Source organism: Cyclospora cayetanensis, unplaced genomic scaffold (genome assembly GCF_002999335.1).
Source record: "Cyclospora cayetanensis isolate NF1_C8 unplaced genomic scaffold, CcayRef3 CcayRef3_contig_56, whole genome shotgun sequence".
In the NCBI taxonomy this organism is placed as follows: domain Eukaryota; phylum Apicomplexa; class Conoidasida; order Eucoccidiorida; family Eimeriidae; genus Cyclospora; species Cyclospora cayetanensis.
In genome coordinates this window covers 94938-117154 of record NW_020312546.1, presented here as the reverse complement: position 1 = coordinate 117154, position 22217 = coordinate 94938, and the positions used below count along the sequence as shown (strand labels likewise).

Here is a 22217-nt window from a genome sequence, read left to right as displayed (position 1 = left end):
CCCCTCACACGCAAACTTATCATCCCTCCCGTTGCACAGGAAGTCTGCGAACGACGTCGTGCTCAGCCCGTCTTCTGGCATCCATCTGGAAGCCAGAACCATGGTGCACTCTTGAGGTAGAGAGGGTATCACCAAGCAAGACTTTGGTCATGCAAACGAAACTTTTCGCGTGGTTTTCCCCGAACGCAACCCAACCCAACCTTTGGGAGCTTTTTTCGCACCTGACTCCCCTTCGGGCCCCTCGGCGTCTCGGAACTTGAAATGATAGGCGCACGGCAAATCTAAGATTCTCCCGTATCTCTTTTTGTGACACCTTGCCGCCAAAAAGGAGGCAAGCGACGCCACCAGCCCAGCAGCAGCGCTTCCAAAAAGAATGGACCACCCTCCTTGGAGAGGCAGGCAGAACTGGGCTGCCAACGCAGCCCCCAGGAAGCCCACAGACGTGCACACACTGCTGTACAAAAACAACAGAAATGCCATTCTGTGAGGGCCGAAGGCAATGGCGACGAAGCGAGACAGCGTCGCAATGCTTCCCACGAAATAGCACAGGAAAAATCCAAGGGATACTGAACTGAAGCCTCTTCCTCCCGAAGGAGCAGCAGCAGCACAGCCGCAAGCCACCACCCCCAAGAACTGATTCAGGACCGCAGCAGCGAAGGAACTGCTGCTCGCTGTGAAGGCTCCCCAAAACGCAGGCGCCATAATCCCCAAAACAGCAGCAAATGCCGTGTTCGCGGCAACATGCGCAGCGGAGTCCACCTTGCCACGCTGCACTGTCGCCAGGCGCCAATGTGCGAGCAGCAGACCACAGGCAAAGGCATTGAGGGAGCCTAACCCCAGCAACACCCATGCTCTTGGCGTCCTCAAAGCTTGACGCACACGCAGACTAACCCCCACAGCTGTGGGCTCCCACGGGGAGGGAAGCGCCAGTGAGAGAAAAAGGCCTTGTACCTTCAGCGCTGTATCCCACACGGAGGTCAAGGAGAAGGGAGAGAGCAGGTGAGACAGATACACGACCCTTTTGTCGGAGCCGTCAGCAAAGACTGGTGGCTTGGGCTCTCCGTTTCTGCCACTGCCACTGCCACTGGACGACCCGACCTCTCTCCCTTCGCCTGACACACTGCGTGCATCTCGAGCCGAAAACCTACGCAAAAAGAAAAGCGCAAGACAGGAGTTTATCTGGGGGTTGAGCTCCCCACATGCGCGCGCATCGTAGAGATGCCTGGGCACACACAGCATCTCACGTCAGAAACGAAACGTTCAAGACAGAGTACGCATGCGGCAAAGCTCTGGCATGTCTACACTCCGGCTACACTGGCACTCCATTCGTGACCCCTTTGGGCAAAACAGCCGTATCACACTTGAGCCCCTCGTTTGCAAACTGCAGTTACGGAGTTCGAAGGAGCGACTGCAGCAAGAAATTGCGCTTCGAATGCATTTCAGCCCCAAAATGATGGATGACGCGCAAGATTTGACGGCAGTGAGTGTGGGTGGGTTTCTTGCTACCAGCGTACAGGCACAGCGAGTGCATTTAGCCGCTCTAGAATCATGCGTCTAGACACCGAAAATCGCGCAATCAGTCTGCTCGAAGGATATTGGCTTAGCATCTTGCTCTCAGGCACAGGTTTGCCCAGGAAGTCTCGTAGTATCCGTTGCAGAGAGAACGAGCGGCGCATGCACATCCTAAACTGAAAAAGAGAACGTGTTCTGCTCACCATGGTGGGTTTTCAACAAAAACGCAGCCGACAATCTGCAAGAAAAACATGGTCCCTGTTAGCACGCGTACTGCTGAAACCACTGTGGACATATTTGAAAGCGAAGCTTCTGCGCCCTCTGAAGCATCAGACAAAGCGGCAAAAGCTCCACGGCCCACAAGCAGGCTGCATGGAAGGAAAAGGAAAGGGGCAGCCGATTCTTTAGAGGCTGCCTAGTAATCTGACGAGCGGGAGGTCAGGAATTCGAGCAGCACCACGAACTTTACCAGGAGCAAAGTGGCGCGTGCACCTTGTACTACTTTCGTAAGTACGAGAAAATCAAGCTAATCGAGACTGCGCATGCAGCTTCATCTTAGCCACGGGAAGCGGCCTTCGGGCTTCCATCCCATAGCCAGAGGAGCGCCTTTAATGGTTGCGCTGACTTACTGCGGTGTGTGGAAAATGCAGATGCAGGAGCCATGAGGGCAACAGCAGTGGGGGCGAACACTAGAAAGCCGCCCATGAAGGCTGTTCCTTTGAGCGTGGAGAAAGCAGCACATGATTTCGGATCCCAACGGAGGGCTACCGTGCTTGCGGGGAAAAGCACCAGCCCGAAGCCGAGTCCATTTAAAAACGCAAAGGACAAAAGGATATTCCAGTGGCTGGTAACATCGAAAGAACCCCCCATGCATGCAAAAAACGAAATAGAAGCACCCAAGACACTGGGCAGCCGCGGCCCCATGTGGTTGTCCAGGAGAGCACCCGCGGGAAGGCCTAAAAGAAGCCCCATGGTATAAACAAGAACAGCCCATCCCGAGAGGCTATAACACGAAAAGGGCTGAGCTGCGTCGGTGCTAATAGTGGGGTTTAGGGTAAACAAATGATAGGCTAGAGCACTCCACGAAAAGGCCGCGCCGCCTCCGATCATCAGCAAACAGCTCCCCAGCAAGACCAGCCATTTTCCCTTGTGTGAATTTTTCTCTCCCACCATCAATCCGGCCACACCGAGTTGCCTCCTCGGTAAGTTCATCATGCTTGTTAGGGTGTTTGCTGTTCCGGAACGACTGGGTTTTCATGGCGCCAGTACAAGGGAAAACACACGGCCATATAAAGTACAGAACGTTCGGATCTTTCGGGCACAGTCTGAGGTACAGGGAGCCTTGAAGTGGGCAAGCACATAGCCTTTCGCGGAGGGCATGAAACACTCCGATGCTGAGCACCATGAAGAAATATATTTCTTTTACAACTGAGGCCTTGGCTAATATTTTACGCTTGAAGCTCCAAAATTGCGGTGCGGGTATGTTCTTTTCAAAACCGATTCCGCCTGTCTTGCCCGACGAATAACGTGTCTTAGACACATCAGTGCAAGCGGTACACAGAACTTCCCAGTTGAAATAAGGGTCTCTGCTGCATATCAAGGGCAGATGTTTTGCTGTTGACAGGCAAAAAATAACTATTAACTAGAAAGAATAATGCCGCAAGAGCTTCAAAAGAGGCGTGGCAGCGCACCCTTCTCACTCTGATGCTTCTCATGAATAAACGTGAACCACACCATCGAGCACCCAGGGTTTCCCACAAACCACCGGGTCTCCAGCTTTTCCCTCAACATAGGGCAAAATGAAAAGCTTAAAACAAATACGGGCAAAAATTGTCATTCAAACGGGCTAAGAGGAAGGATCTTCTCTTCAAGCCACTTCATACACATACTGCCAGCAGCCCAGAGCAGGGAAATGATCTTCTCTGCTGCACAAGTAGAGGTCGTTCGCTCGGAAACTGGCGCTATGTATTTCTAAAACGTGTAAAAATAATGTATAATGAATCGCTCTAACGTTTTCGTTTTTTAAATTAATTGATTACCCCCGAATGGTCAGAACCGGTGACGAACGAGCCGCCACATCGATTGCCACATAATCGACCGTGAACTACCCGTGCGTTTACTCTCTTCTTGCCTTCGAATCATTAAATCATATCAGTCCACCAATGTAGCTCTAAAATTTTGCTATTCAATGCGAGGTATCCACTGTTAGACTGCTCGTTCAAAACTTGCTCGAAGTAAATTATAACACCACATCCGTGGGGATTCGAACACCCCAGCTACACACCCCATAACATGGCACCTGCTCACACCTCAAGAACCGTCTAAGTACATACACTTTTGAGTCTATGATAGAAAGGCCACCCTTCCCATCTGCCGTGAAACTCCAGTTAATATGCTTGAAACACTCACATCAACAGACGTAAGTCTGACATTCCGCTGTAACTCATGCACACCTTAGTGGCCTTTATAGTGCTGAACAGTGCACTTTGAAATTTGTTTAGTTCTCGCCACCCGTATAAAATTTCAAGCACTCCCCCGGGTAGACTCAAACGATCGACACATGCCCGGGTACCCCCTCACCCTATCGATGCATGCGTCAGCATCGCAAGAGAAACAGCTAGTTGACTACGCTTTGACTTCTACAGGTGCACAGAAACTGCGTTACGTGTGCACCCCACCCCTTGCGCTCTTCATTCGGCTTACAAGTGGCGGCCATACGGCCAATTTGCCCCAACCGCTGCAGCAACGAGCGCCTTAGAATTTTATGGCAACAAAATAGACATTACAGAGAACAAGCAAGCAGGTGTACCGTCCCCCCTCATCCTTTCTACAACCTTCTCAGCTGGTGGTGCTGCTGGGTGATTGTGTGAAAGTTACTGTTGAGGCTCAAACGCGGTTACAAGTGCATCTGCGCTGGACTGCATTGAAGTACAATGCCAATTAATGCAGCCTTCGTCAAAGCATTTCGCAACAAAGCCACCAAAAAGGCGTCAAGCCGCTGCAGCCGCCCCAGAAGGCCTTTAGCGCTCATGTTTTTTCTGAGGTGTCCATCTGACTTCCCTTATACTTCGCCGTAGTCTGCTCTGCCATCCCTCCACTCTCCCGTTGCCTATTCATTCTCCCCTCTACATTCCGCCTTATGTGCTGCCACGCACTTTCTCTCGCAGGGCCTTGCCGTGCCCACCAACAGCTATATTGCAAGTACAGAAGACAGCCTAGAGCCTGCTGAGCAGCCTCCACGTCTGAGGCGCCTTTGCGGGTTATAGAGCAATAAGTCTTGCCCAGACGCATGCAATGAGAATACTACGGAGAAGGAAATATTCATAAATGCAGCGCGTGCAGACAAACGTGCAAAGTATGGGGGACGGAGCAAATCCACAGCTACGTCTTGGCGCTTTACCCTGCAAGCGGCTTCTTTCGATGCCTATTCTCGCTTATGAGGCTCTTTGCTGCTGCTACTGATCTGCTCCTGTATGCTGCTCCTCCGTTTGCAAAAGCTCATTACCCACGGCTGATTCGTGCATTTGCACTCCATCCGCTACGACAGACGCCTTCCCCTCATTCACCTCCTGCTGCTCCTGCTGCTCTTGAGGCAAGGGCTGCTCCTGCTGCTCCTGCTGCTCTTGAGGCAAAGGCTGCTCTTGCTGCTCTTGAGACAAGAGCTGCTCTTGCTGCTCTTGAGACAAGAGCTGCTCTTGCTGCTCTTGAGACAAGAGCTGCTCTTGCTGCTCTTGAGACAAGAGCTGCTCTTGCTGCTCCTGCTGCTCTTGCTGCTCTTGAGACTCCTGCTGCTCTTGCTGCTCCTGCTGCTCTTGAGACTCCTGCTGCTCTTGCTGCTCCTGGTGCTCTTGAGGCAAGGGCTGCTCCTGCTGCTCCTGCTGCTCTTGCTGCTCTTGCTGCTCTTGAGGCAAGGGCTGCTCTTGTTGCTGCTCTTGTTGCTGCTCATGGTACAATTGCTGGTGCTCTGGTTGCTGCACTTGTTGCTGCTCCTGGTGAACCTGATACACCTGTTGCTGCTGGTGCTCCTGATACACCTGCTGTTGCTGCTGGTGCTCCTGATACAGCTGTTGCTGTTGCTGGTGCTCCTGATACAACTGTTGCTGTTGCTGATGCTCCTGATACAACTGTTGCTGTTGCTGATGCTCCTGATACAACTGTTGCTGTTGCTGATGCTCCTGATACAACTGTTGCTGCTGCTGATGCTCGTGGTATAGTTCCTCCTGCTGAGACTCTTGCTGCAATTGCTGCTGCTGCTCGTGCTGAAGCATCAGCTGCTGCTCCAGCTGCTTCTGGTGAAGCTGCTGCTCGAGCTGCTGCTGCTGCCGCTGCACCTGATCTAAACATTCGGCCTCACTGTGCACAGTGCGCAAGCGCTTGGTGTGAGGGTAAACATCCTGTTGATCCAGCTGCTCTTGCAACTGCTGCTCTTGGTGTAGGTGTGCTGCCTGCGGCTCGTTCTGCTGCTGCTGCTGCTCTTGCTGCTTCTTTTGCTGCTCCTCCCTCTCCCTCACCCTCTGATCATGCGAGAATGTGCACTCGCTGCCTCTAGTGCAGGCTCCCTAATGCATGCAGCAAAGCAGAAAATGCAGTAGCAGGCTGAGCAGTATTGGCGGGGGGCTGCATGCGAGGGGAGGTGCAAGCGAAAGCAGCAGCAATGGCATCGGCAGCACGCGAATAAACAGACAACACAATACAATAATGAGGCGCAGGCAACCTGTCAATGCGGCTATTACCACGAGGAAGAATTTGCAGAATTTTGTCCCTATGACACTTGGGGGAGGCCTCGGTCGCTTGGAGCTTAATGGAAGCGCAGGGCTGCACATTCAAAAACATACGAAAACAAACACATGTACAAACACAACAAAAACACACGCAAGAATACATGTACAAAAACACATACAAAAATACACATACAAAAAAAATACAAAAACACATGCAAGAATACATATACAAAAACACATACAAAAATACATATACAAAAACACATGCAAGAATACACATACAAAAACACATACAAAAATACATATGCAAACACAACAAAAACACACGCAAGAATACATATACAAAAATACACATACAAACACAACAAAAACACATGCAAGAATACACATACAAAAACACATACAAAAATACATATACAAAAACAAAAAAAATACGAAAACATACGAAAACAAACACATGTAAAAACACAACAAAAACACATGCAAGAATACATATACAAAGACACATACAAAAATACATATACAAAAACATACAAAAACAAAAAAAATACGAAAACAAACACATGTACAAACACAACAAAAACACATACACGAAAACACATACACAAAAAAACACATACAAAAACACAAAAACACATACACGAAAACACACATACAAAAACACAAAAACACACATACACGAAAACACACATACAAAGCACACATACACGAAAACACACATACAAAACACACATACAAAACACACATACAAAACACACATACAAAAACGAAAGCACACGTACAAACACACATGCCATCCAAAGAAGCAGCCCGATAACCGGAGTTGCCACAAATGCCTTTGCTTTTCCCCTGTGCTCTGTTGCTGCTCTGGAGAAAGTACTCTCTACTGCGACAAGCGTGCATCCCTCTTCGCCGCTGCAGACGGCATGCTCGAGGCGTGCAGCTGCAGAGACAGGCCGCTGACTTCTCCGCACGACGGCGAGAAACAGTGCAAAAGACGTGTGCAGGAGGAGGCAGTCAAGCTCCAACGGCGAGCAAGCAGGCAGCCTGCATGCAAAAAGCTTACTAATAAGCTGCTGCGGCTTGCCCATGAACAGCAGCCATGGAAGCCATCGCTGCAGCCTGCAAACGGGCTGCAGGACCGCCCACTGAAACACAAACAATCACAAAAACAAACCTGGGAAAAGCCTTGTACAGAGACACAAAGCAGAGGGAGTATATATGGAGAGAGAGAGAGAAAGGGAGAGAGAGAGACAGGCAGAGATATACACGCACACAAAAAGCAGAGGGAGTGTATATGTAGAGAGAGAGAGAGAAAGGGAGAGAGATATACACACAAAGCAGAGGGAGTATATATGTAGAGAGAGAGAGAGAAAGGCAGACAGACAGGCAGAGACAGACACATACACGCACACAAAAAGCAGAGGGAGTATATATGTAGAGAGAGAGAGAAAGGGAGAGAGAGAGAGACAGGCAGAGATATACACATACACGCACACAAAAAGCAGAGGGAGTATGTATGTAGAGAGAGAGACAGACAGACAGCAGAGGGAGTATATATATATATATATAGAGAGAGAGAGACAGAGACACACACACACAGCAGAGGGAGTATAAACATATATATACATATATACTACCACACACAGCAGAGAATGCATATATATATATATAGAGACAGACAGACAGCGACGTCTGCGGTACCGTGGAGAGGATCATCATTGCCATGAATATAAGGGCACTGATCGCCTTTCCGACATCGATCCTGCAGAGCGCACGTGAAGGCAATCGAAGAAGGATCATCATCAGCAGCATCATCATCAGCAGCATCATCATCAGCAGCATCATCAGCAGCATCTTCGGCAGCAGCAGTAGCAGCCTTTTGCACAGCAAGTCACGGTGGCAGGAGGCCGTTGCTATCGCCACGGGAGAGGAGACAAGCAGCCTGTGGCAAAAGTGGCATCTGCGTGAGGAGTGTGTGCCGCCGAGGGGAGGCGCAAAGCACGTCGGAGACTCCTCGAAGAAGGAAGCAGAAGGCTCCGCCGCTAAAAGCGCAGCGCGAGAAGCGCAGGAAGGCAACTTACAGGCCAGAAGGTGCACATCTTCGTCTTCGCCTTCGGATGCGCAAGCGGAGAGGCATAGGCAGCAGCAGCTGCTGCCGCCGCATAAGGGCCAGTTGCTGGAGCTGCTGCTGCCGCTGCAGAAGCAGCAGCAGCAGCATACGGGGAAGGCGCAGCATAGGCTCCGTAGTGGGCGGAAGCTGCTGTTGCAGCTGCTGCTCCGGCAGGGGAAGCCGCTATGTACCGTTGGTGATGTTGATACAGAGCAACCTCTGGGCTTGCTGCTGCTGCTGCATCTGCTGCAAACTGCACGTGAGCGTAAGCAGCAGGAGCAGCAGCCGCGAGGGCGTAGCTGGGGGCCCCCTGGGGGCCCCCGTAGCCGTCGATGTCGCCGTAGGGATTCACGAGGCCGTAAGCAGCCTGCTGCAGCTGCTGCTGCTGCAGCTGCTGCTGCTGCTGCAGCTGCTGCTGCTGCTGCTGCTGCAGCTGCTGCTGCTGCTGCTGCCGGTGATGCGGGCTATGCACTGCTGCTGATTGCGCGACCGCTGCGTGCGAAGCTGCAGCAAGGCACAAAAGAGACAGGTCGCAGTCATTCAACATGCATGCATGTGTGTGCATGCATGTGTGTGTGTGCATGCATGCATGTGTGTGCATGCATGCATGCATGCATGTGTGTGTGTGTATGTGAACTGAACTAGCGTCTTGAGAGGCAGCAAAGAGGAGGCAGGCATGCCTCGGAAGGAGAAAGCGTCATCAGCCGCTCTAGAGGCAAAAGCCCCAATCCGTTGGCATGAAGGCCGCGCATGCGATGCATACGCTGCATGCATCGCATGCATCGCATGCAGCGTATGCGATGCATGCAGCAGCAGGGGGAGAAGCAGCAGCGGCAAGAAGGCAGAAGACAGGAGGCAGTGGGGCAGAAGCAGTTCATCACACAGGCTTCTCGCCGAAAACAGTTTCCATACCCAATTTGTAGTCGACACTGAGTGCTGAAAAAGCGCCTGCCCTACCAGCGTAGTCTCCCTGCTGCTGCCCCCGCAGCAGCAGCTGCTGCTGCTGCTGTTGACTGGCAGCAGCTGCAGGAGCAGCAGCTGCAGCAACATTCCCCGCTGCAGTTGCATGCGGATTGGAGTGCGCGAACGGGCAGTTGATGCCGTTCTTGCAAGCTCCCTGAACAGGCAAGCAGGATGACACATATACATACCCATACACACACACACATATATATATATATATATATATATATATATACACATATATGTATACATACATACAAGCCGCGAAAGCTTCGGCATCTGGCACGTCGAAACATCCTCCCCAAACTCCCCAAGGCATCCGTAAGTGCAGCAGCCCATGCGCCTTTCTGACAAGCCTCGAAGGCAGCAGCGCTAGCTGTGTGTGTTACCATCAAGAAGCTCTTGCACTGCTGTGTCGCGGGAGTGAGAGAGTCTTCAGATGAGTGGATGAAAGTGCAGCTCTCGCCAGCAGGGCAGTATCCACTCTGCGTAAGCGCAGGAAGGCTCCGCAAAGTTGGCTCACACGTTCAGCTAGACGCAGCCTCAGGCGCTTTTGGCGAAAGCTGATCTCCATGGGAGCACACGAGGCGTCATCGGGCAGCAGCAGCAGCACCCCTCAAGAGAGAAGAACGCAGCAAGGAGAAGTAAGCAGCAAGGAGAGGCTTACTTGGAAGTATCTGCAGAGAACAGTCCGATACGCGAGGGGAGTATGTGCCTCTCGACCGCCAGCTCCCAGTGCAGCCATTTTCCCTCGAGAGCCACTAGGGGAGGGAGGAATGTTGCTGCTGCTGCTTGCCAGAGTCGCTTGCGCAGCAGAGGAGGATGAGTATTACTGCTGCTGACAGTGATGCTGCTGACAGTGATGCTGCTGATAGTGATGCTGCTACTACTGGCAGCAGCGCAGGCGGGAGGGGCCTCGCCACGAACGAAGATCTCGGAGCAGGAGCGGTGCTGCAGAAGTGCAAGCAGGTGCGGTAAGCTTGCAGGTGTCGACGTCAGCAGCGTGTGTAAATATATGAATAAATGTGAAAATATATTTTTCTCTCGCTCTCGACGTGGGGAGGGGGGCGCTCCTCTGCGCTGCTGCAGGCAGGTGTTGCAGGGGGTAGTGAATGCGCCGTTGTCACTGCCGCGGCAGAGGTGCCAAGAGGCTAAGGCGACAATAAGGGGTAAATATGCAGCGTTTGCGCAGAAGACGCAAGATGCGGCCGCAGGTGCAATAACGGCAGCAGCAGCAGCGGCTGCTGCTGTGCATACAGCGTATTAGTGCTGCGGCGCACAGAGAGCCTGCGTGTTGCAGCCGCCGCAGCATATGATCCGCGAGGAGCTGCTAAAAGCCCACAGAAGTAGAAACTGTGAAACAAGAAAAGGAGATCGCAAAGGCCCCTCACGCGTTACACATGCATGACTGCAAAGCCGCTACCCCTGCGCAGCAGCAGCAGCAGCAGCAGCAGCAGCAGCAGCAGCAGCGGCGGCGGCGGCGGCGGCGGCCGCTGCCGCTGCTGCTGCGGTGTACAGACAGCTCGAGACAGAGCGACGAGTTGCCTGTCGGCTAGAGAGGGCTTGCCTTGCCGCGTTTTCTTCCACGCAACAACACGCTCGTGGCTGGCTGTCGAGCGAGCAACCGCAATTATGCTCCGCTTTCCCCTCCGCAAGGCAGAGCCGCCGTCGCCGCTGCTGCTGCTGCTGCTCCTGCTGCTGCACACCACCACCGCCGCAAGGCAAAGCAACGCAACGCAACGACAGCAGCCTTGACTGCGCGACTTCTAAGTCAGGTGTGTTACAGAGAGAGAGAGAAGTCACCCCTGGCGACAGCTAACGCTGTCTGCCTCGCGCGTGACGAGCGCTTTATCGGCTAAGACAGCAGCAGCAACAGCAACAACACCACCAACGACGTTCAGCGCCGCTGAGGCGGCAGCCGCCGGCCCCTGTCAGAGCGAGCCGCTGCTGCACTTCAGCAGCAGCAGCAGCAGCCAGTGCCTTCATGGCGGCATCCTGGAGAAGCAGAGCTTCAGGGGTATCGCAGCAAGGCGTTTTCTCGCATGCTCCAGAGAGCACACAGGACGCTCGTGCCTTCCGCAGCAGCAGCGGAGAAGGGAGAAGAAGACGAGAAGAAAGAAGAGAGGACCTCCCCTGGCTCTCAGAGGCTCCCTGCCATCCGCTTCCAGACACGGCTGCCGCTGGAGCTTTCGGATGGCGTCTTGACGCTTCGAGAGCTGCCTTGCAGCCGCAAGACGCCTGGCAGACGCAGGGGAGGCGGGAGCAGACGCAAGACGCGCAGCAGCATGTCAGCTCCAACGACAGATGGACTTACTTGCCGAGATCCTCCGAGCAAGGAGCCGCCCTTGTCTTGCACTCCCAGCCGCTACAGCAGCAGCAGCAGCAGCAGCAGCTTGCACAAATTCCTCCTTGGCATGCATACCAGGGGCATGCAGGCTTTAACTGTTCAGAATACGAATCCAAGCCTCAGCACGAGCTGCAGCAGCAACACCTACACTATCGCGCGCAGCAGCTGCAGCAGCCGCTGCAGCAGCAAGCTGTCGAAGTCTTCCATGAACATCCCCAGAGATTGTTCAGAGAGACAGTTTCGTTTTCGCTTCCAAAGCAGCAGCGGATCGCACGAAGAACGAGCGTCCCCACAGACGATAGACTCGAGGAGCAGTACGTACACTGCATTGGTGCAGATGGGGGGAGCAGCAGCAGCAACAGCTACAGCAGCAGCAACGCGTACAGCTACAGGCACAGCAACAGCGAAACCGAAAGCTTCAGCAGGAGCTATGGCTACAACGCCAACAGCAGCTACAACAGCACCGGCTACGGCAATAGCTACAACGCCAACAGCAGCCACAACAGCACCGGCTACGGCAATAGCCACAACACCAACAGTAACAACACCAACAGCTTCAACGCCAACAACAGCTACAGCAGCAGCAGCAGCAGGAGGCAGGTGCTACCCAGCAACAGCAAGAAGACAGGCAGCAACAACAGCAACACAAACCAAAGCAGCAGAGGGAGAAGCGAGGTTCCCAACAGCCTCAGTAGATACAGAAAGTTTGCATTCCAGCACGGAGGCAGCAGCCATGTGAGCCCTATGCAAGATGTTGGCTGTCGTGGTGACAGCACTGCCCACGGCGCGAGTGTCAACAGCAGCAGCAGCAGCAGCTCTGCTTTTTGCGAGACACATCTTACTTTCAAGCAGCACGCTGCCTGCAGTTCCCCCGACTTCAGAAGGCAACAGCCTCGCCAGCATCAGCGCAGCAGAAGCAGGAGAAGCAGGAGAAGCAGAAGCAGCGAGGTTCCCCTGTTCACACTCGAGGCGGAAGGCGATTCTTCTCTCGAGGAGCTCCTGAAGCCATCAGCAGATGGACGGCAGCATCGGCTGCAGCAGCATCGGCAGCAGCAAGGGGGGGGAATACGGGGGAAGCGTTTTCGCGAGGAAAATGCTGCAGGAGGAGAAGCAGAAGCAGCGCATGCAGCAGCAGCAGCAGCAGCTAGCGGGAGCTCCGTGATGCAGTTTGCTGCTGGGCGTGCAGCGGCGTTGGCTGGTGCTGAAGCAGCGGGAGGAGCGGCATTTGCATGCGATTTTGCGCTGCTGCTGCGACGTTTGACCGCGAGGCTGCAGCAAGACGGCGTATTGCAGCCGCTGCATGTTGGCTGCTCCCCTTCAGAAGCAGCGACTGTGGCAGCGGAAGGCTTGAGCAGCGCTGAGGGGCGGGAGTCTGGAAGCGTAGAGGCGTGCGTGGAGACTGACGAGCACAAAAAGGACGGCAGCAGCAGCCTCCACGGCGACGCGCTTCCCAGTGTCTGCCGGGTAGACGCGAAAGCCTTGCATGCAGCCTTGAAGCAGCAGCAGCTCGAGTTGGAGCGAAAGTTTCGTCGCCACTACGACGAAAGGTGGCGCTTAAGGGGTTCCTCCGCAGGAGGCAGGTACTTTGGAGCTGTCTTAAGGGAAGAAACGAATGGTCGCATGCGACGAGCAGCGGCAACGCAGCAGCAAAAGGAAAGAAGGGGTGTTGTGCGGCAACAAGAAGAAGAGCAAGGAGAACAAGAAGAAGAGCAAGGAGAACAAGAAGAACGAGAGGAGCGAGAAGAACGAGAGGAGCGAGAAGAGCAGGAGCGAGAAGAGCAGGAGCGAGAAGAGCAAGAGCGAGAAGAGCAACAAGAAGAACCGCAGGAGGAGGAGAAGCCTCAGCAACTGGAGACGGAAGAGGCGGCTGCCCAAGTGACATCGACAGAGCGCCTCGAACTCGTTGACTTCGTTCTTTTGCTGCCTCAATGGTCGAATACAGAGCAACAGCAACAGCAAGAGAATTCGCAGCAGCAACAGCAACAGCAAGAGAATTCGCAGCAGCAACAGCAACAGCAAGAGAATTCGCAGCAGCAAAATTCGTCAGAGAAGGATCAACGGCAGCAGCTTCAGGCCCAGCAACGTGCAGAGAAGGAGAAGGGCGTATTGCTGGAGGTATCTCACCAGCAGCTTGTGCGTTTTCATCTTTTTCTGATGGCGCTTCACAAGGTGACACTGTCGGTGTGCTCCTTTTGTGCTGCGAAGAGCTGCCCTAGAAGCAGCTCTCCGAGAGAAGCTTGTCAATGTAAGCGCGATCAAGCGTTGCGGCTGCTGTAATTGCTGTGCTGATTCAGCTGTTGAGTCTATAGGACCTTGTTTTTCTGTGCTTCTCGCGAGTGGAGAGAGTGGAGAAAAACGGATAAAGTGCTGCGCTAACACACACTCTCTAAAAGCTGTCTGTTAGGAGGGCAGCTGCTGGCTGCAGCGACACCCCACAGCGACAGCGCATGCGTTTTTTGTGCTGAAGGGGCAATCTGCACGCGTTGTGGGCATAGAGGCTCGCGCTTTTCCTCCGATCATCGCTGCGACTTCCGGTCGAGTCGGCGTCTGTCTTTCTTTCGATCCTTGTGGGATGTAAGTGCGATTGGTGGCGTGTATCAGCTTGCGCGCTAGACAGCTAGCTAATCAGCGAGCTAGCGGCGTGGTGCGTGGGGGGCTGATTAAGATGTGGCTAGCCGTGAAGGGAGTCGAAAAATTGAGGTGGGGAAGTGGGCGTTAGTGAGGTGGGAGAAGAGGTCGCAAAAAGCCTCTCCATAGCGGACTTGACAACGAGAAATGCGCAATCTACCCCTAATTCTTTTCGCATGGCTGCCTTGTAAAACTAACTTTATAACCCCCCTCCCGTTTTGCCCAACTGCTTGTGCGTTTGCCTTCTTCTGCCACAAATGACGTGCATTTTCTCCTTTCCCATGCACGCTGTATGTATGTGTATGTGTGTGTGTATGTGTATGTGTGTATGTGTATGTGTGTATGTGTGCGTGTATATGTATGCGTGTATTTGTGTATGTATATGTATGTATGTATGTATGGACGCTGTATGTATGCGTGTGTGTATGTATGCATGCGTGTGTATTTGTGTGTTTGTGTGTTTGCATGCCTTTGCATTGCAGCGCCGCTACGCCTCCGTTCCTGAGAGTTGCGAAGTGCGCTGTCTCTGCTGTGGTGGTAACAGCCATTGGCTCTGCGGTTCGCCTTTGCATCCAGTCGGGTAAAGCGTGCTGACGGGCACTTCCTGCTTTTTGTTTCTGATGTCTGCTCTTGTTTTTGCTGGCGAAAGAGCCATAGAAGCGTCTCGAGACGCGCGTCTGCATCTAGGGCATAAACGCGACTTCGTGTGCCTGCGAGCCGCTGCCTCCTTAACCAGACAAGTCGTGCGTGCGTTCGCGCCTTTTTCCTGTGCTGCTGACACAGCTGGCTAGCTGCTGCTGCGAGGTGCTGCGCTTCCGCTGCAGACTGCATTCTCTGAGCCTGCGATCGCAGCCGCGTTTCAGCGAGCTGACGGCTAAGGGCTTGCAGGCTGCGTGGACGCGCAAGCGGATGAAACGCTATGATGCGATGAAAGAAAGAGAGGGCGACAGGAATGATGCCTCAAAGGCAGCACAAGCACAAGCACAAGCAGCAGCTGCAACGTCGCGGCATGCGCAGCACTGGAATCCACACGGTTCGCACGTGGAGGAACGGCACGTGCACGAGAGACGCCGTCAGCATTTCTACCCCCACCGACTCCAGCACAAGCAGCCCCCTCCGCAGAGTCTTGAGGATATCCCTGCTCAGTTGCATCCACAGCTGCTCTTGAAATTGCCCACTCAGCAACACTTTCACGTGCAGCAGCCATCGCACTATGGGCACCCGCCATGGGGGCAAAATAAAATTCCCCTCTCCCTAGTCCCCTCCCCTCCGATGCCACACGAGAGACTCTTCCCTGCCCCCTATTAAAGCCGTTCGTTTTAGATCGAGGCTTTCGTTTACTCTCTAGATGTGCTGGCAATTAGGAAAGCCAGTAATGCGTCTCGCATCCCCCCCTTTCCCTGCATCGTCTTCCTTGTCTTAGCCAGTGTGCTTCTTTTCCCTCCCCCCGCGACGATCTCCTCTCTAGTAAGGCTTTTTCGCACGCTGCGAGTAGTGTAAGCGCAGCCGTAGGGGGCATGCATGCACTGAAGGATCCCGTCATAGGGGCTACTAAGAGCCGCAGGGGCAGGCAGCGCTCGCAATTCTCGAGTGCGTAGAATGCTCGACAATCAAAAGAAGGCTTCCCAGGGGAAAAGAACCAAATTCCACGATTGCTACGAGACCTCCTGCAGCCTGCCTACGCTTTCGCGTCGTAGCCATGCACGCAGCATATCCACATGTAGAGACACTCAGGAGCTGAAAGTGTGCCTGTCTGAATCTCCCTGTGTGCATCGCCGTGCACCAAACAGCGCGTCTGTCTGCCTCTCGAAAGACACCCCGCATTGCACATGACGCGTGCGATACGTCAACCGCATGCGCATGCGAGCAGCCAGCTTGCACATGCAAGGGTGGGAACCTCTTTCTCTCTGCGTATTACTATGTTTGAACCGAGTATCCTGATGCATGCGCGATGTCGGCATGCGTATCTTTAAACCACGAGTATGCATCTCGATCTACACGTATTCGGCAACCCCAGTAAGCGCTTGCAGGAAAATTATAGCGGTCTGTCTGCCTATTTGAAGCGTGAAAACATGCGTATCTGAGGCTGGATTCGCGTTTTTCAGTAGGGCATAGGGAGGCCTAGGGGGAGTTGTGCAGCTCTCAGTAACAGCACGCAGCCACCCCTCCTTGCTCTCGTGTGACCCTTCTTGGCGGAATGAGATAAGCGCATCCGCCCTAGGGGAGTCTTGTACGACTATCTGCTTTCGCCGAGCATCCGCTTCGAGCAATCAAGCACGCATGCACGCAGCTTGCATGGACGGAGTGGCTTGGGCAAGGCTGGCTGCTGCCTGACTGCTGTGTGCTCGAAGGGGCTTACACGCTGGCGTGGCAAACAAACGACACAGCCCTCCTTCCGCTACACGCTGGCGTGGCCTCCCCATGTGCGCGAGCAAAACTCGTAAAGGCACTTGACAAGAAAAAGGCAAGAAGGGGGGAGCAGCGGCGGCAGCAGCAGTCGCTTGCCTGTGCTGCCTGTTGTGTACCTAGCTCGTTTTGGGTGCCCCCCCTCCTGCGCTGGGATGGCTCAGAAAGGAACCTGCGAGAGAAGAAGCTGCTCTTCTTCTCCGCGCTTGCAGCAGCACTCTTTCGATTCTAGCTTCTGTGGGGGGAGGCAGCGGCGGCAGATACTCGTATCGCTGCCCCCGCGCGCTTGCAGCTGGGGGAGAGCAGCCTCCTAAGAAGCCATACATTTGCTGCTGGTGAGGCTGAGTAACAAGTGCTGCTATCGTGTCGCGTGCTAGCCTTTCCTCCTGCGAGCACAGGCCTGGCGAAGGCGGGAGTAAGGGTGGTGCTTCTACGGAGTTTCCTACGCGTGTAGACTCTTTAACGTACCACGGGTGCGGTGGAATTGGTGGCAACACATCAGCAGCAGCAAAAGCACAAGAAGAAGAACAAGATGAAGAAGAAGGAGATGATGATGAAGATGATGAAGCTTTGTTAGCACTGTGGTTGCCTCGGGATACAAAGGAGAGAGAAGGCGCTAGGGTGTCGTAAAGGCAGGATGCAGAGGATACTTCTTGTCGGTTCGCTAGAGGTGTTTTCTCTTGGTCATGCTGCTGCTGGGGTTGTTTTTGGAGTTGTTTTTGTTGCTGTAGTTGCAAGGATTCTTCGATACGGCGCTGGCGCTTGTCTAGCTTTTGTTGTTTTGCGTAGTTTTCTTTGAGTGCGGTGTATAGACACAAGAATATGTCCTTCAAGAGGGCATCAGTGAATGCTTCGGCAGGGGGTGCTGCTCTGCCGACAGCACCCACTACATCCTTGCCAGCTGTTTGTCCAGCCTCCGCAGCCGCTGGCGCTTTTGATTCGGGAGTTTCTGCAGCACTAGTGTGTGGTCTGTCTGCATGCTCCTGCTGCGATGCGGATTCTTCCGAAGCAGCAGCGTCGGCATCCCTGCTGCCCTGCTGGGAGGTTTCTTGAGGTTCTGCGGATGCTCCCCTGGAAGATGCGCCTTTCTTTTGAGACTGCTCGCCTCTGCTACTGCCTTCTTTTGGCGAGAGCCAGTAGATTTCAACGCCTCCCCCCCTGTAGACGTGCCTTCTGGGCTTTTCTCTCGAAGGAGGTGGCGAGGGATCTTCTCCGAACAAAAAGTTCTCCGAAACATAGCCGGGGAGAGATCGGAGTTCAGAAAAAGAGCGAAGGCGCACAGCAGAGCTCAGTGCGCTGCTGCCACTGACGCGGGGGCTGCTCTGTAAGGCTTCATGCGCCAGAGAGCAGCGGAGCTCGCGTTGAAACAACTGCTTCGCGCGTAGCCTTATCTGCTGTCTGCTTCCTTGATGCGTCTGGCTCAGTGCCTCCTTTGTCTCCCTGTGACCACAGCTGCAGCAGATGCAGGAGGAACGGGGGCCAGAGTAGCAGCAACGAACACGAGGGGGCGAGTGTACGTACAGCTGGATTTTGAGAGCAAATCTAGGGGCTTTGGAGAGAGAGAGTTTCCCGCCACTCCCGTAGAAACGACCAACTCGCGAGCCAAAGTAGTAGAAAACACGTGCAGATTAGCCCTTTATTTCTGGCTTACGTGGGGCACTGTCGAAAGGCGCCACTGAAGACAGCAGGGGATCTCCTCTGCACTGGTGGCATTCGACCGCTTTGCTGGCCTCGTGTCTACCGAGAGGAAGAGCTCAGTGGCGGGTGAAGCAGGGGGAACAGGGAGGTGGGAGGGTTCAACAAAACACGCGTGCTCATGAAACAGCGGGGGTGCCTCGATCATGACAGCCGTGTTTTCGCCTTCTGTCCAAAACGCCATGCCTGCGTCTTCTTCATGATCAAGGCCTTTTTGCTGCAGCCACCGACTTCCTCGCCAGCGGCTCGAGCAAAGCCAGCAGTACAAAGAGCTGTGCGTGTACTCGCTCCAGAACCGCCTTGAAGGGAAGCCTTTGCCTTCTCTTGAAGTCGATCTGAAATAAAATCCAATGTTGCTGGAGGGGCTGCCGTTGCCTTCCACGAAGTGTCTTACTCGGAATCGGGGGGATTCTTACCGTTAAGCAAGCATACATATATGACGCAACTAAAACTGAAGCTCCACACCAAGGAATAGATCTCCATTTCAAATGGAGAGGAGCTGCAAATGGATGGTGCCTACTGAGCGACCGCAGCGGCTTCGTGGATCGCGGCAATAACAAGACTTCTGCCTGCCGCAGTTTAGGGTGCAGTTTGTAGCCTAAGAACCCCTTGCGATCGATTCTGTCTTCTCATTACGACGTGCTGTACTCCCCAATTCGCCTCTTTGCAGCGACACATTTTGTGCTCATCTCCCAGCAAAGGGCCCGTGGCGCCTCTCTGGCTGCTGCAGCCACAAAGCCATCCGGAACTGCGAACTCTGTGCCCGTTTCAAAGAATCCTATTGTATCTTTTTCCTGGCTATTTTATTCTTTGCTTTCAACGGAGCCAGGCTAAACTTGCGGCTGACTAGTTCATGCTGGAAACGAGCACGCCCTGTCGCATCTAGAGGCGCTAGAGAGAACCCAACAATCCCCCGCAGACAATCCTCTCTTGGAGATATTCAATGAAAACACAGGCAGCGTTACCTGAATTGTGGGAAGCGTTTCCTTTCGGTGATAAGAATGTATCATTCGCCTGGTTCTCCATGCCCCGTGCAGCCCTCTGAGATAGGTCCTTCGCGTCGTTCACAGGAGTACATTAGTGGCTGCTGCACTTCCCTGAAGTCATAAGAGCAGATTAAACTGAAGTAGCATCATGCAGCGCCCTTCACCAAAGTACTTACCGAGGGTGCCCATACCTCAAGGAGGTACTTTCAAACTCCAACCCTAGGCCTACCCTATTCCAGTCATGAAGTCTCCAGCCAAAAGAGCTCCCTCCTCCTTCTCCCTTCCCTCACTCTCTCAGGTTTGTACGGCTCTTTCAAAGGCCTCCACAGAGAGGCACTTGATATCAGATTCAACGCAGACTTGAAAAGGGAGGGGACTGGGTGTTCTCCAAAAAACGCAATTTCATTTCCCCTCTACCCCTTACGGCCAGAATTCCAATATGAGGAGAGGAAGGCAGCAAGGGTCAGCGTAGCTCCACAAAGGTTGATGAGGCTTTCGTAGGAGAAAGGTCGTCGTGTCTTGCACAAGGCTCTCAGATTTCCTGACTGGAGGGCACAGGGACGCACTTTTTAAGCACTGCGAGCATTCACAGCTAGTTGCATACAGCATCTAGCGCTCACGCACACAATTTGAGTCTTCTTGTGTGAAGAGAATAGTACTTTGTAACAGACGACATATACGAACAAGCAGGCTAGTCAATGATCAGTGTAGTAAAATGTGTTCAAGTGGAGCTTGCCCTTTGAATAGTGAAGGATTGATCTATCAGCTTGTCGTTTCGTGTATCTTATTTCTTGCAGAGTATTGTTGGCTTGAGCGAGAGACGAAGTATGGTAAATGTGCCGGATCTGGCAGAAAAAGAGTCAACGCAGAGTCTTTGCCGTCACGCACCAGCAAGCCCATTTAAAAGCTATCGGGAATTGCATCTTCTACCGATACAAGCCCACATAACACAGACCTCTGAGCGTCTGACTGATCCACTTTGAAGAGTGCTGCCTGTGAGCTGGACAGAGGAGGCTGATGTTGTTGCAAGGACGTTTGTTGGGCAAGTTACAACTCCTCTGTTTGTCCTACCCAATAATACACGTCGTTTCTTCCCAGCAATCACAAGCTGGTGGCATAGGAGTGGGCTTCATTCTTTCTCACGAGGATACGGGCTCTCCAACACATCAACTTATCGCTCATTATTGTTGGCGCCTCACCCAAGCTGAGCAGCGGTACCCAGTGCGAAAAAAGCGGTGTGATGGGGGCAAGAAAGTGGCAGCTCTTTTAATATTGTCACCGTTTTCTGTCCAAACGGATCATCCGTCCTAATAGTTGCTGACGAAGAGTTTTCAGAACTTTGATAACCCTCTAGCTGCTCGGTAGCTTGGAAGCTTTCTGCAGTAACACGTGACAGTAAAGTATATTAGGGGCATCTCCAATGTGGCTGCCCATGCGTTTTCGTGACAGCATAGGTAAATGCTGTTGTGTCGAGCGACCGCTCTTGTTTCGGTAATCCACGGTTTCTCTCAAAGATGTGGGAGTCGTGTTTCCGACACTCATGAATCAGCTACTATTGTCAAACCCCGGAATGCATGATGCTGGCCTGCTGTGATTCAAGGCAACACGAGAACTCCGTAGCCTGAAAAATGGAACTTCGTTCCGCAGCGTTGCTTACTAAAGGATTTGACTGAGAGATCTAATGACGGCAGAGTGACAACAGCGAAGACATCAATAGTGGCAGCAGTGGCCATGGTTGGCTCAAAACACGTGATCCTGTTCGTTCGGGGCACAAAGAGCTGCATAGTACACTGCAAGGGCTGTCACGATCATTTTCCTGTCCTTCGATGCATGCCGCGACAGAGGAGCATGTGGTGTCGTGCCAGGCTTCCAGCAACTGATGCTGTTCAGGTTTCCTCAAACTAGGTGGGGGGCCATCTGGCCCCTGAGGGAATTTGGACTGATCTGGAATTGGAGTTTAGTGCTCGACTGCCAGATGTCAGGATAGCGTCCATGTCGACAGATTCAAAAGCTTTCATCTCATCCCTTGCTCTGGATCAGTCGCGGCTCATACAGTCGGGTGAATATTCTTAGCTCATGCCAAAGCTACACGGGTAGCCATAAGAAGCACTAGGAATCGAGAAGCAAAGCTCGTTTGTCTCATCTGACGCAACTGTTCGACCCGCCTACACACCAATTCTAAAGGATCATTACGAACCACCCTGAGGCGAATGGACGAAGGAGCGGACCAGAGGCGCGCTTCTGCAGTGTTTGCGACTCAGCGCTCCCAAAACTGCTTTTTTGTGAATTCTTTCGCCCACTTTGCAGTATTCGCAATGCGTTATGCTGGCTCCCACAGCAGCCACCGGAATGCAAGGCACCGCAGCATGCAGGGCGTTGTGACGAGATTAGATTCACGCAACACCCCAGATGAACACAAAGCAACCCCACACCTCGAGGCGTTTCAAAAGCGTAACCTAGTAAATCAGCCTAGTGTCGCCGCAGTAAAAAGCACTGATCTGCGTCATCAGGCATACCCATCCCCGATGCGGCTCGAGCTTCCCACAAACTACTGCTTTGCCAAGATTCGTCTGCTCCAATCCTAGTAGCCCAAAAACCGACAGCAGCACTAATACGCGCCGAGATTTTATGCCACTGCAGTGATGGCAAACCGAAGAATCGTTAGGTTCCTTAAGCGGCTTGTAGCTAGAGCGGTCAGAGGATCCTCCCCGTCTCGTTGCCACTGCTGGGCATCCCCACACGCCTCCGAACCAAACAGGCCAGAAATTCCAGCCAATGTACAGTAAACGAGGGCTACATGAGACTCGACAGTTTACGAAGATGATAGAATACGTGTAGTTCCTCCC

General features: G+C 53.2%; 3 protein-coding genes across 3 annotated transcripts; 1 reads left to right on the top strand and 2 right to left on the bottom strand.

Moving 5' to 3' along the window:
* Nucleotides 1-147: 147 nt before the first annotated feature.
* LOC34623832 lies at nt 148-1326 on the bottom strand. The gene is made up of 2 exons (XM_026334996.1): nt 1322-1326; nt 148-1144 (listed from the first exon to the last, which is right to left on the bottom strand). The coding sequence occupies exons 1-2, from the start codon at nt 1324-1326 to the stop codon at nt 148-150; spliced, it is 1002 nt and encodes a 333-aa protein (XP_026190781.1).
* A 3911-nt stretch (nt 1327-5237) lies between these two features.
* Nucleotides 5238-12391, bottom strand: LOC34623833 (AF4/FMR2 family member 4; the record flags this gene model as incomplete). The annotated part of the gene is made up of 10 exons (XM_026334995.1): nt 12308-12391; nt 10730-10803; nt 9699-9813; nt 9395-9463; nt 8318-8740; nt 7938-7998; nt 7300-7381; nt 6246-6327; nt 5958-6071; nt 5238-5408 (listed from the first exon to the last, which is right to left on the bottom strand). Coding segments are annotated over exons 1-10 (1275 nt in total), but the record flags the coding sequence as incomplete, so codon positions are not given.
* A 9-nt stretch (nt 12392-12400) lies between these two features.
* Nucleotides 12401-14269, top strand: LOC34617848 (RNA polymerase II degradation factor 1). The gene is made up of 4 exons (XM_026334994.1): nt 12401-12540; nt 12592-13678; nt 13760-13901; nt 14124-14269. Exons 1-4 carry the CDS (start codon nt 12401-12403, stop codon nt 14267-14269), a joined length of 1515 nt encoding a protein of 504 aa, XP_026190779.1.
* The last annotated feature ends 7948 nt before the right edge of the window (nt 14270-22217 follow it).